At 36.3% G+C, this 12,485-nt stretch overlaps 1 protein-coding gene across 1 annotated transcript in view; it reads right to left on the bottom strand.

The window, feature by feature from the left end:
* Window positions 1-9,730, bottom strand: part of slc12a3 (solute carrier family 12 member 3) — a 29,505-nt gene extending 19,775 nt beyond the window's left edge. Inside the window, exons 1-12 of the mRNA XM_038274454.1 lie at window positions 9,446-9,730; window positions 8,780-8,911; window positions 7,021-7,096; window positions 5,570-5,665; window positions 5,332-5,471; window positions 5,129-5,239; window positions 3,273-3,384; window positions 2,904-3,034; window positions 2,659-2,743; window positions 2,049-2,209; window positions 1,564-1,671; window positions 1,339-1,462 (exon numbers count right to left, since the gene is read on the bottom strand). Coding sequence (XP_038130382.1) covers window positions 1,339-1,462; window positions 1,564-1,671; window positions 2,049-2,209; window positions 2,659-2,743; window positions 2,904-3,034; window positions 3,273-3,384; window positions 5,129-5,239; window positions 5,332-5,471; window positions 5,570-5,665; window positions 7,021-7,096; window positions 8,780-8,911; window positions 9,446-9,730 — 1,561 coding nt within the window. The remainder of the gene's footprint in view (window positions 1-1,338; window positions 1,463-1,563; window positions 1,672-2,048; window positions 2,210-2,658; window positions 2,744-2,903; window positions 3,035-3,272; window positions 3,385-5,128; window positions 5,240-5,331; window positions 5,472-5,569; window positions 5,666-7,020; window positions 7,097-8,779; window positions 8,912-9,445) is intronic.
* Between the last annotated feature and the right edge of the window lie 2,755 nt (window positions 9,731-12,485).

Here is a 12,485-nt window from a genome sequence, read left to right as displayed (position 1 = left end):
CTCCAAAGTTTCAGGGGTTAGTTGTCATCATAAAATATGCTTATAAGCTAAAAATGAAAAAGCTGGGGTCTTTTTTGCCTGATTTAGACAGGGGGAACAGATTATAGCAGGCAACCTGCTATAATTTGTTCCCCCCTTATAACTTTAAGAAATAAAGGTCAATCAACTCCAAAGTTTCAGGGGTTAGTTGTCATCATAAAATATGCTTATAAGCTAAAAATGAAAAAGCTGGGGTCTTTTTTGCCTGATTTAGACAGGGGGAACAGATTATAGCAGGTGGCCTGCTATATTTTGTTCCCCCCTTATAACTTTAAGAAATAAAGGTCAATCAACTCCAAAGTTTCAGGGGTTAGTTGTCATCATAAAATATGCTTATAAGCTAAAAATGAAAAAGCTGGGGTCTTTTTTGCCTGATTTAGACAGGGGGAACAGATTATAGCAGGTGGCCTGCTATATTTTGTTCCCCCCTTATAACTTTAAGAAATAAAGGTCAATCAACTCCAAAGTTTCAGGGGTTAGTTGTCATCATAAAATATGCTTATAAGCTAAAAATGAAAAAGCTGGGGTCTTTTTTGCCTGATTTAGACAGGGGGAACAGATTATAGCAGGCAACCTGCTATATTTTGTTCCCCCCTTATAACTTTAAGAAATAAAGGTCCATCAACAATTGATGTCACTTGGCGGAGACCGATTGCAAAGTTTGATTTGACCCAAAGATCCGGTCACCTGGTGCAAATAGAGTAACTTGTCTATGCTGTTAGGTCCCAGGAGGTCTGTCATCAGTTATACATCAGGAAAAACAAAATAAAGGGATAGCTACTGATGAAGACGTTCTCCTGCTGGACAGGGAGACATGCTGCTCTGAGAGAGGAGTGAAGGCGAGGAGAAACCCAGTCGTTAACGAGGGGTGGAGACCTCCAGGTCCAATTGCCCGTCTTTTAATGCTGTTTATTGCGAACATGACTCAGCCCCCTTTGAACTATAAGCAGTCATTAGGGCACTAACAATCGGTAACTAAGCTGATGGTCCTCTTTTTTATGTCAGCAAATAGTTTCTATCAGTGTTAAACTTGTCGATCCACTATGCAAAGGATGTTTTCAAAAGCAAAGGATGTTCAGTTAACAAGAAATTCAACTTTATTCCATAAGAAAAGAAGGATTCCTTCCTGCTTTGCTTACAATATATCTATATAATAGATATATATTATATAGTATATCATATTTTGAGGTTTTAAAGAATAGATTTTATAAATTAAGATCGCCATAAAGTTTTTACAATACCTGTGGATGCTGTAAGATTTGATGAGTAATTACATTAAAATCGACCTCAATGACTCACCAATGATAATAAAACAGGAGGCAATGATGTATGTCAGCAGGTAAGCTCTGAGGGGTTCTTGGTTTTTGCCATAACCTTTGCCGAAAAAGCCAATGAGAGGGTAAAGGTGATCCTTACACAGACACTATGACAAAGAAGACAAAAGCAACGATATCTCTGTTACATAAAACCAAAATATCATATTATATGCGGCTAGAGCTGTGTTTTTAGAAAATATGTTTGTACCTGGAAAACTTTGGGAGCAGAAACCAGGCATGCCAAAGCTGAAGAAAGGGTTGCTCCAAATATACCAGCAGTAATGAGAGGGGCGAAGGCTGACACCATGCTAAGTGTCTAAACATAGAAAAGGTTTCGTTTATTAAACTCTCTCCTCTTATCAAAACTAATGCATCAGCGGAATATTGGTAAAAATCAGTTCTGAACAATAGCTTAATTCTCTAATTCGATTAACATCTACCAGAAAGTACTAGAAACATCTTCATCATATGATCATCCTTATTAGATTTAAACCGATGTAGATTTCACATCTCCTTTTCACTGCCCTGCACCTTATCATCTACCTTTGTCTATCTCTTTTTAACTCATCTGACATCTAAATTTAAAAACAATTATTCTGTTATTTTTAATAAATTCAAATAACTTTTGCACCAAAGCGAACCTTTTTACAAATGGGATGGAAGGTCAGTGTACAGTGCCAGAGCTGTACTCACCTGATAGTAATTGCTTAGACCATAGGTGCAGGTTTTATTATTGATGCACTCTGAGAAGTCCCATCCATACTGACACGATAAACCAACACAGGACTCCATGGGTGTTGAAGAAGCTAATGTGTCGTTCAGAGAGCCGGAGGCGTCCCGAACCACACATGATCCTGAATAAAAGTTAACACAGGAAGCGGAGATTCCCTAAATTTTTGTTAAAACGTAAACAAAACTATATTAACTATATATTTTTTAAATATTAGTTAAAAAAATAAATAATATGAAATAAAAACAAATATGCTGATATAAAAATAATATCCCTCCCTTTGATAGACGTGTCCTTATATCACAATTTTACTCTTTAGTCTTAGGAAAAAAAAATATTTTTCTCTAGTTGAATCCATCCATCCATCCATCCATCCATCCATCCATCCATCCATCCATCCATCCATCCATCCATCCATCCATCCATCCATCCATCCATCGTCCCCCTGGTCTTCATATACAACTTGCGTGTGTTTATTCTGTGTTTTTACATTCCCACATGTATTTACGTTAGCTGGATGTATACTTGTGTGTATATGAGTAGAACGAAAACAGTTTTTGGCAAGAACTTTACCAACGGTCGCAACGATGACTAGGTAGGAAAAAGTAGTCCAGAATATCGCCATCAACGTCCCTCGAGGAATAGCTACTGCTGGATTCTAGGATGAAGAACATCAGATATAGAATATTACACTACTCTTTCTTTTCTATAAGGTTCACTTCAGGTTAACAATGACTCATCTCTACTTTTATCAGACTTGTTTTGCTAAAGTTGAGAAAGAAAAAAGGTGCAAAGTAGCAGGAGATGCGCTAACATACCCTCAGATCTCCAGAGATGTTAGCTCCTGCCAGGATGCCCGTAGCAGATGGAAAGAAAATGGAGAACATGCCGAAAAAGGTGCCCTCTGGGCCACGCCAGTTCGGGACAAAATTAGTAGCAAAGATAGCAGCTGTTAAAGATGAAATACTGAAATTAGAAAACTATTAGACTCTTGTTAAAATATAATATTTCATTTTAAGTTCTATATTATGCAGATGAGTCCTCCTCTAAGCTGATTGTGGCTAAAATTTATATCCTGTCCTTTGATTATTGGAAAGTTGAAACCTGTAAAACTTTGCATGGGAATCCAACATGCACACTACAACTTATGACCATCAAACATGAGTTTTAAAAAAGGAAACAGTTACCTTTGTAGCTAAAGAATCCTTTGGCTTGTTTCTCCAATGAAGGAGGGATAATGGTTCCCACAATATAACTGGCAAATGATACCATGATGACGAAAAAAAACAAAATCTGGGCCTGAGGAAGACACATTACAAGGTAATGGAAGTTCACAATGCAGACATGCATTTAAGGTAAATATTCCCCAAGAGGGTTTGTTGATTAAAACTTTTTCAAATGGATTATTTATCTTCTCTAAAAGCTAAGGTAAATTGTGCATCTAGTTGAGTTACGAAACATAATTCACACAATTCAACACCTTTTACTGTAGCCAATAAAGCTACATCCTACAAAAAAAATGTTAGAACTGTAAATTTATAGTCTTTTTTACTATTTTTCAAGGCTGCACTTTTAAAAAATATGAAATTGTCCAGAGAGCTGTTCCAAATGAAATTTCTTTTTGTTTTACACTTGTGTAAACAAAATGACAAATAAAATCTGTCTAAGTCTATCCTCAGAAACAACTGCAATGTATACATAACCAACCTAAAAGATTAATTACTCGCTAAATTTGTATATTAAAAGCCAAAATAGAAAGGATAAATAATAAAAGGACTTTCAGGGATTAGAAAAGTTAATGATATAAACACACCATGGTTTAAATGTACACATCTTGTAATTACGAACTGCTTAACAGTGCTATCATGAGTTTGGATGGTAAAAATTCATTTTCCCGAAAAGTCTTAAGTCTCTAATGTGATTTTCCAATCCAGGTCAAGTTTCTTTTAAACCCAACTCAAGTTTATTGATAAAGCCCTTTAAAACAACCACAGGTGCCACAAAGTGCTGTACATATCAGGTTAAGTTAAAATTGTATAAAAACAACATAGAAATTTAGAGGAAATATATAATAAAATGAATTAAAACAAATAAAACCAAATAAAAACAAGAAGTCAAAGTCTAGTCAAAGTCAAGCATTACCATTACGGTTAGAGTACATATGTTGTTGAAATAAGGCACAAAGCCTCAGCAGCATCAGTGTTTCTGTGAAAAACCAAATGAATTTCTTCCCATTTATTCTACCTATCAATTAATACGTTCAGTATTTTTTACGGTATTATAAGCGTTACAGTACCTTAGACGTCTTAAGCTTGGAACCTTTTGCAACAGTTAAACTGACAACAAGAGTCCACTAAGTGGGTTTATTGGTGCTCTGTTTAGTAGGCAGAGTCCTGGCCAATAGCTTACAATCTTTTTAGATGAATCTAAAAACCATAATTGCTGCAATAAACAGAAGCACAGTTTATAAAGCAACGACTTATTACATTTTTATACTTTTCTTTTATAACTTATATACTTACTATGCTACAGGTCTAACTCTTACTGCTTACTGCTGCTTCAAGTTCCTATAAAATGTCTTTTAATTGTTACAGTCCAAACAGCTATCTTGATTAAGTATTATGAATTCTTGGTACTTTTTTCTTTGCAGAAGTATACAGAATACACAGTCCTTTTAGACAGTATTTAAGGTAATTACGGAAATCTGTTTCAATTATAGGTGATATTTTTAAGATCTTATTGATGGATGGATATAAGTTTTGCAAACTTTTTTTCTTTTTACCTCTGGATCCAGAACCAGAAAGGTCTAAGGCCATGTCCCATATATTTATACCCATCAAAGCATTTTTATTTGTAATAAATGTGAAAAATAATAGATTTTTTTGTTTTACTGCTTAGACTGTGCCATAAATGTTCAATTTTAATGACAGAGGAGCTAATAGTGTTGCCTACAGAATGTAGTCAATGTCGTTAAACAGTTTGTAAGGACATATTAAAATCCAGCCTTTGTTTATTCTTTTATGAAAATTTAAATTAATCCAACCTTTGATTCCCAAGCCATGCCAGCCATTGAAAGCCCCAGCAGACATGTTACAGTGATGATCCCGATGATGCGGATGTCATTGGTTCGGTCCACCATGACAGCTCCATGTTCCTGAGGAAAGGTTACATGCAAATAGTCACGATTTACTTTAGTTGATCATTAAAAAGCCTGATTTGAACCTGCATGTGGAGAAAGCTCCTCACCCGCATGAGGTCTACAACAGTCTCAGCAAAGCCCACAGTGTGCATAGCAACAGCTACAGCGTTGGCAAAGGCAAAGATCAGACCAATAGAGCCACCCAGCTCTGGACCAAGGCTTCGACTTATCAGGAAGTAGGTACCACCTGGGAATGATGGAAGCACTCAGAGCTGGTTAGAAGGTTGTGACAGTTTAGCTTTTTAATTCAAACAACTTGTTCTTTAGGAAACAGCCTAGACAAACCTCCTTTGACTTTTCCGTTGGTGGCTATGGCTGATGTCGAGAGCCCTGTGATTCCAGTTATCATAGACGACACCAAAATGATAACCCATGTCAGACCTGTAAAACATAGGAAGCAGTCTGAGCAATTTTTAATGCATCCACTGACAGAACATCTTAAAATGGGTTTGGTTTGGGGGTATTTTAGTAAAAATGCAAAGCTCTGAAAGTTATGTTACTAATTCGTAAGGAACAGATGGATCTGGCAGAACCAGATACATACAAATTGCCTTGAATGTATGTTTGATATATTTACACTTAGGCTGGTTTTGATGTGCAGTTTCTGAACAAGCAGTTCTGGATACAGCTATGTAACTGCATAGACTCAAAATGAAAATCTATGAAACACTGAAAAAAAGTTCTTCCACTGTCTACCCGTATCTCAGAGAATAGACTCGAAAATACTTTTTTCTATAAAGTATATAAATCCTGAATGGTTTCCCTTCAAAATACATTACAGACATGAATCCATCATCCTCTGTGGTCGGAAAATTACATTTCTCTTATTTCAGATATTAATTTATCCTATTTACTCACTATAAAAGTTTTCAATCAGTCTGTTTCACCTGCAAGGCCACACCATTCTCCTGCTTGAGGGTGTTTGTAGACCAGACATAGCTTCTTACCAAAACAAGCCAGATTCTTTCTCAAGGTTTATTCATAACATGTTACTGTTAACCAAAGTATCTGTAATTTGTTTTGACTCTGACTACTTTTCCATTATTGTAAGTAAGGGGGGACACACGTTGCCCAGGCAGAACAGGGCTGATTACTGTGCAAATGGCTGTATGATGAACTGTTCTCTCTTTGCAAAGATATGAAAATAAAGTGCCGACTAAGTGAAATCCATCAATCTCTGTTTCTTTAACTAGGGTGAATAGTTGAATACTTTTTTCCTACTACACTTCTCAGGCTCAAATCTACTCTACATACTGAGAACCAAACATTGAGAAGTTCCACTAATCTGGAATAAACTCCCAGAAAACTCTAAAAAAGCTATAAGATGCTTTAAATCAATGTTAAAAACATCTTTGTTTAGGGTGGCCTTTGACTCTGCCCTCTAAATATATATATATTTTTCAATAATTGTAATTTTTATATCATCCTTTCATTTTAATTATTCACTTTTATTCTTCTTATGCATGTTCCCTCTATGCCACTGCAAGGTATTTATCTTTTTTTCTCCTCATGTACAGCATTTTGAATTGTCTTGCCTCTGAAGTGTGCTGAAACCAATAAACCTTCATTTGCAACAATTTATTTTTATCAGGTCATACTGTAGCTGACTGAATTTATACGATACCAGGATTTCTCTGCATGTGTTTTATTATATTGTGCTTAGACTATATATTGATACCGATAACAAAACGGGCATAATACGTTTATTTTTTTTTTTATTTTTTTTTTACACATACCGATACCAGCCTGAGCTGTGATCCAGGAAAGCCTCAGGTACAAGATCACCCCCCAGATGTTCAGCATGCAACGAATCTGTATATAAAACAAGATGGATTTTTACTACTGTGAAGGAGGAGTAAGATTTTAATAAGTTTAATTATACTTCTGGAATCAGTGATTAAGTTAATAAACTGTTCAAAAAATAGTGCATGGCTCTAATTCAGAAACATGTAGTTGAAATAGACCAATTAGATATTTGAAACCACACTGAGAAACAACAAAAACTCTGAGAAGCATTGGAAAAATCAGTAACTAAACATTGAGGTAGATTCTATGTAACTGCAGCGTGATCAGGTCATGGATCTGTATGCTTGTAATGATGGCCTGAGGGAGTAGAGCTCAATCGAGCGAGGAAATAAGTCACGTAAGGTTTTCTTAGTGCACTCTTGAAAATTGTAGAAGTAAAACCCTTTAGGTCTGTCTTACTGAATGCAGATATTTCTATTGATAAGGGAAAAAAAGAAAAAAAAAATGGAAATAAAACTGTAAACTTTTTATTTTCTTATCTCAACTATTGCCAATTAGACTCAATATAAAATACATGTAAAGATAGAATAATGAAATCAATCGTTTTAAATATCGAGATATTTTGTTATTATATCTCTGAAAGCTACAAAACTGAAAAGCCATTTCTCAAGGGACCTTGTAATGACCTTTTTATGTAAATGGGTTTAAACATGGAACTTTTTCAAAAAGGCAGGACACCAGTGCTCAAGGACAGACCCACCATATGCATAATGCTTTAATCCAGTGACAAACATAGTTAAAGTTTAAATCTTTATTTTTGCATAAACTTCCTTGAAGAGAGGAGAGAAAGAGACAAAAAGTGACACATCATCTACCCAGCCTTTTGAAGTTGCTTCAGAGTTTAGGCAGCTTATCTGCTTTAAGATGCAGCCACCGGACAAATCTTTACAATAAAGTTACTGAGTGCTACTTTTTTACAAGAAGCTACATAGTAAATCCCATCTGTAAAATATTTTATAGGGTACTTGGTATCAACACTTGTTCATACCAAGTAAGGACGCCTGCTGATGCAACTGTAGCTTCTTGGTACATAACAAATTTTAATGAGGAATAGAACAGAAATAACTTTTTATTGTCGCTTCTTGGGGGAAAAAACCTAATGTGCCATTTTACAAGTGACAGGAAAAACAAAATCAAAGGGAAAAGATTTCAGTTAAGGCAAAAGATAAAAACAAACAAAAAAATAAGACACCGTGTTTTGATCAAAGATTTACTCACATATAAAAAAAAATGTGCCACTGAGTCTGATAATCATGAATGATGAAAATGATGATTGTGGATATAAAAACAGCCAACAATTTACAAGAAAATGGAAATACACTGTGCAAATAAGAGAGGGGATGTTAACCCTTTTAGAAAGCCATAAAACATTTCCACAGCCTTGGCTGTTTCACAGGTTATAAAAACAATTAGGATGTATTGTTTGGCTGAAAATTTCACATTGTGAAGTAGAAATCACAGAGTGAAAGGGCACCAGAAAATTAAGCACAACCATCAGTTTTGCTAATCTTTTTTGTAATGTTTTACAAAGATATATTTTTTTTTTCACAGTTCCATTTTTCTTGTTTTATTCTTACTGGTTTGATACAAGCGTTTTATGCCCATTGGAACCTTTCAGATGCACACCTCTGTATGAAATTTATCATAAACACCCATCACTGATTTTGTCCTCTGTTTTTCTGTACCTACCATCACCCCCTGCACCCAGCCGAAGCGGGTAGGTTCAGCTGGTGGTTCCTTCGGCTCCTCTTCATCTTCCTCAGACGTGTCTCCTGTCTGTCCAGCATTCATCTCCTCATACATGGGAGGTTGGGAGTCGTCCTAGTCAAATTAAACTTGAAGTTACATTGATAGACATATAGGAATGTTTATTTCAGGAAAGAAATCTAGAAAAGTTTAACAGATGGTAGGATAAAGGCAACAATCATACAATCCACTTGCTTTAAGTGTTTTTTAGAAGTGGCGATTGAATTAAGCATATTTTCATCTCCCCTATGAAATCCTATCCTATATCCCTTTCTAAGTCCTTTACTCCCTAAACAATTTCTAGCTTCATATATAGTTATTAAGGAGAACCGTATGGCATAAACCATGATGTATTATGTTATAATTGACAAAGCAAATCTGTTTGCCTTTTGTCAGGTTCCAGCACATCAATTCCTGGAGCTATATTGGCAAAATAGAATGAGTAAGAAGTGGTTGAATCAAAAGAACAGCAAAAACTATCCGGAATTTAAGAATCAATAGAAATCAACAATCTGAAAAATATATATTAAAGGGGATTATAACCCCCCCCCCCCCCCCCCAATTTAAATGGTTTCAACTATTAAAGATTTTTAAAGGTAGATTCCTTACCACAGGATTGCCATGCAGCTGGATCAGAGACGGCCTGAAGCGCCTCCGTCGACCCCATGCCTGGGTGTTGGCGTAGAAATCATAGTGTGGAGGGGCATCTAGGGTTTCGTAGCCAGTTAGAGCACCAGATGCACGGGATGCTACACTGCTGCCATCACTGTAGCTCTGATAATAATCAGACTCAACAAACCCCCCGGAGGATGCTTTACCATTCAGTACTGACAATGGAAGGTTAGGTCTATATGCAGACAGGTTAACATTGTCATTGGCAGCTGGAAGCTCCATTTTAAATGTCTTAAAGATCTTTTCTTCTGAGCAGTGTAGGTAAAGGAGTTCTCCCTTCACATTCAGCAGTCAGTAAGTCAATGAAGGTGTTTCTGGAGTCTAAGCTCAATGAGGAAGGCTTTATTACAAGGGCTGGGTTTAAAAGTGACCTCAAAGTGGCAATGCAGGAAGAGCCTGAGGCCATATAAGATGTTCACCTGCTCAATGAAAAGTCAAACAAGACTCATTACAGGAATTATTAAACCTGACAAAGTTTCACATTGAAGGGGTCAGCCAAGAAATCTTGCAAGATTTTTATTCCATGTTTTCCATTCCTTGTTAAACCGTCAGATATTAATGATTAATCTGTGTAATGTTTTTTTTTTGGCCAGAATGTTCATTGTAAAGAGCATAATTACACTCGCCCTGACCAAGCTGTGTAATAACCTTGACTAATGCCAAACAAGGTTGTTAGAGTACAAGTTACTAATAATCATGACTGACAACATGGTGTGCCATCTGGGGCTGAGATCTTTGATACATTATAATATGATATATTAATAAGAAGATAAAAAAGGACATATTTCATACTTTGTGGGAAGCTGTACCCAAGAATAAGCTCTTTGGCAATTTGAAGGTTGTCAGTCCTATTGTAGCCTTCAAAATCTACGCTTCCAATGCCCTCAATATTGAACGTCCTGGCTCAGGGATGGAGTATTTAGATTTTACAAAAAGTGTGTTTGTGTCATTTTTATTCCCCAGTCCCACTGAAGGCAAATGGGTCCCAAATGTTTCATATGGGGGGTCTAATCATCAGGTCAGATTGTCTAAAGCTAGAGAAAACACTTAGATCTGACCCATATCCGACATTTTCCAAGTCACATTTTAGCTACCTTCATATATGTATCTGAATTCGACTTGTATCTAATCCCCTACCAATCCCAACAACCAAGGTGGATTAGATTAGACCTCAACATCATTTTCCATCACAGCTTTGTGCTGCCCAGAGTGAGAGACTGCAAAACAGATGGGGGGCTGGAAGAGTACAGCAAACTGGAGAGACGGGGAGATGTTAGAAATTGTTAAAACTTGTTTCAAACCTAATTGGAAAGCTAAAAAGAAACATCTGAAGGGTCCAATTTTTATTTCATTTTTAACAGTGTCCTGTCTGGCGATGTGGCAATAAGAATAACTGTCTTTTTGCCAAAAAGAGCCCAACAGATTTTGCTTTCACAAGTGGAGCAGTACGGCTATCGCCACAATGTTCCGCTTGATTAATCCATATAAATAGCTTTATTATAATTCATGCAGGGAGTATTACAGATTGGGTCCAATATTGAGAGGACTACATTTTTATCAAGGAGTATGTGATGATCTATGCCCTACTGCAAACATATAGTGGACTGCATCAAGTCTCCTACTTTTGGAGTCCAGATGAGACGGATTTTATAGTAATTAAAAGTTGCCCTCGAAATGGAGCTCTGAATGAACCACCTCTGGAAAGTTAACATCTGTGCCCCACCACTGGTGCATTTATTGATTTTTGTTCTGAAATGGCAGTTAGATCTTTCTAAAATTTCAAAAGAGTTTGATACTTTTTACTCATGCATTTCCCACACAACACTCACTGAGCAGCAATGACTGCTGTTGCGCACTTACATGTACCAACCACCCACTTTTATAGGTTTACCTTTGTGCTGCCTGTGACTACGCTCTTATGAGCGTGGTGGGACAGTTTCGATCCGCAAACTATTCATATTAAAGTGAGATGGAGCCTACATTTTGAAATTATTTGGAATGAACGCACCTATACCCAGAAAAAGATTACTGAAAAAAAATCCAACTTAAGAATCAGCTTTCACCCTTTTACTCATTTAGGGAGAAACCAAATGTTACCCCTGTCAGAATAAAGACATCTTTGAGTAATCTTACTTGCCATGCATTAGGCAGATGACAGGTTTGATTATTTTTTGGGAGGAAAATAAATACATTTTCTTCAAACGCCATTGTCTGAAAATCTACACTCTTTTTGCTTTCTTTTCTTCCCTCGATTCATTTTTTATTTCAAAAGATAAAAACAGAGATTGCGGTCATTTACATATGGCAAAACATTTCCTATTATCTATTAAAAAGCATTTTTGTAAAAAGTTACATTGTAACATTTGCAGCTCTGATCATGTAGCTGGACTGAGGGTAAAATGGCTCTTTGGATTGTTAAAGTTGGAGACCTATGAATCTCTTGTGTACCGAAACTTTTCTGTCTTTGTGGGGTCTTTCCACTGACCTTAATTTCTACCATCTAACCGGGACCCTTACCATAATCATAATCATAACGGGTTTATACCCAGCCCTTGTTTGCATTTCTATCCATGTTAAAACTTTACATTGACTTGCATTAATTTTAGTTGCTGCATTAATGTCTAACCCTGACATTTATGATAATCTTAGTTAATTCACACTGTACCTCTAAACTGACTAAGGTTAAAAATGGGAGTCCATCCCATTAAGACTAGCCTTCAGACCCCATAAGGCCTGTTGGTCCTCAGAAGATAAGCAAATATACCAAAAACAGTCCTAAATGGGCAACAAACACACCCACTCTTCTTGCTATATGTAGTGAGGGCCATATGTCGAAGCACATTGATTTTTCAACCCTTTCTAGCCTCAACCCTAAAAAAAAAAAACCTTTGAGGACCAAACCATATATCCTCACTTTGTAAAAATTCTCACTCCAAAGGTTTGAAAATGAAATTGGTCCTCACTCTGATTCTAAAAC

Source organism: Cyprinodon tularosa, unplaced genomic scaffold, assembly GCF_016077235.1.
Source record: "Cyprinodon tularosa strain WSP-4 unplaced genomic scaffold, ASM1607723v1 ctg917, whole genome shotgun sequence".
Taxonomy (NCBI): Eukaryota; Metazoa; Chordata; class Actinopteri; order Cyprinodontiformes; family Cyprinodontidae; genus Cyprinodon; species Cyprinodon tularosa.
The sequence above is the reverse complement of the archived record's forward strand: the minus strand, read 5'-3'. Positions and strand labels throughout refer to the sequence as shown.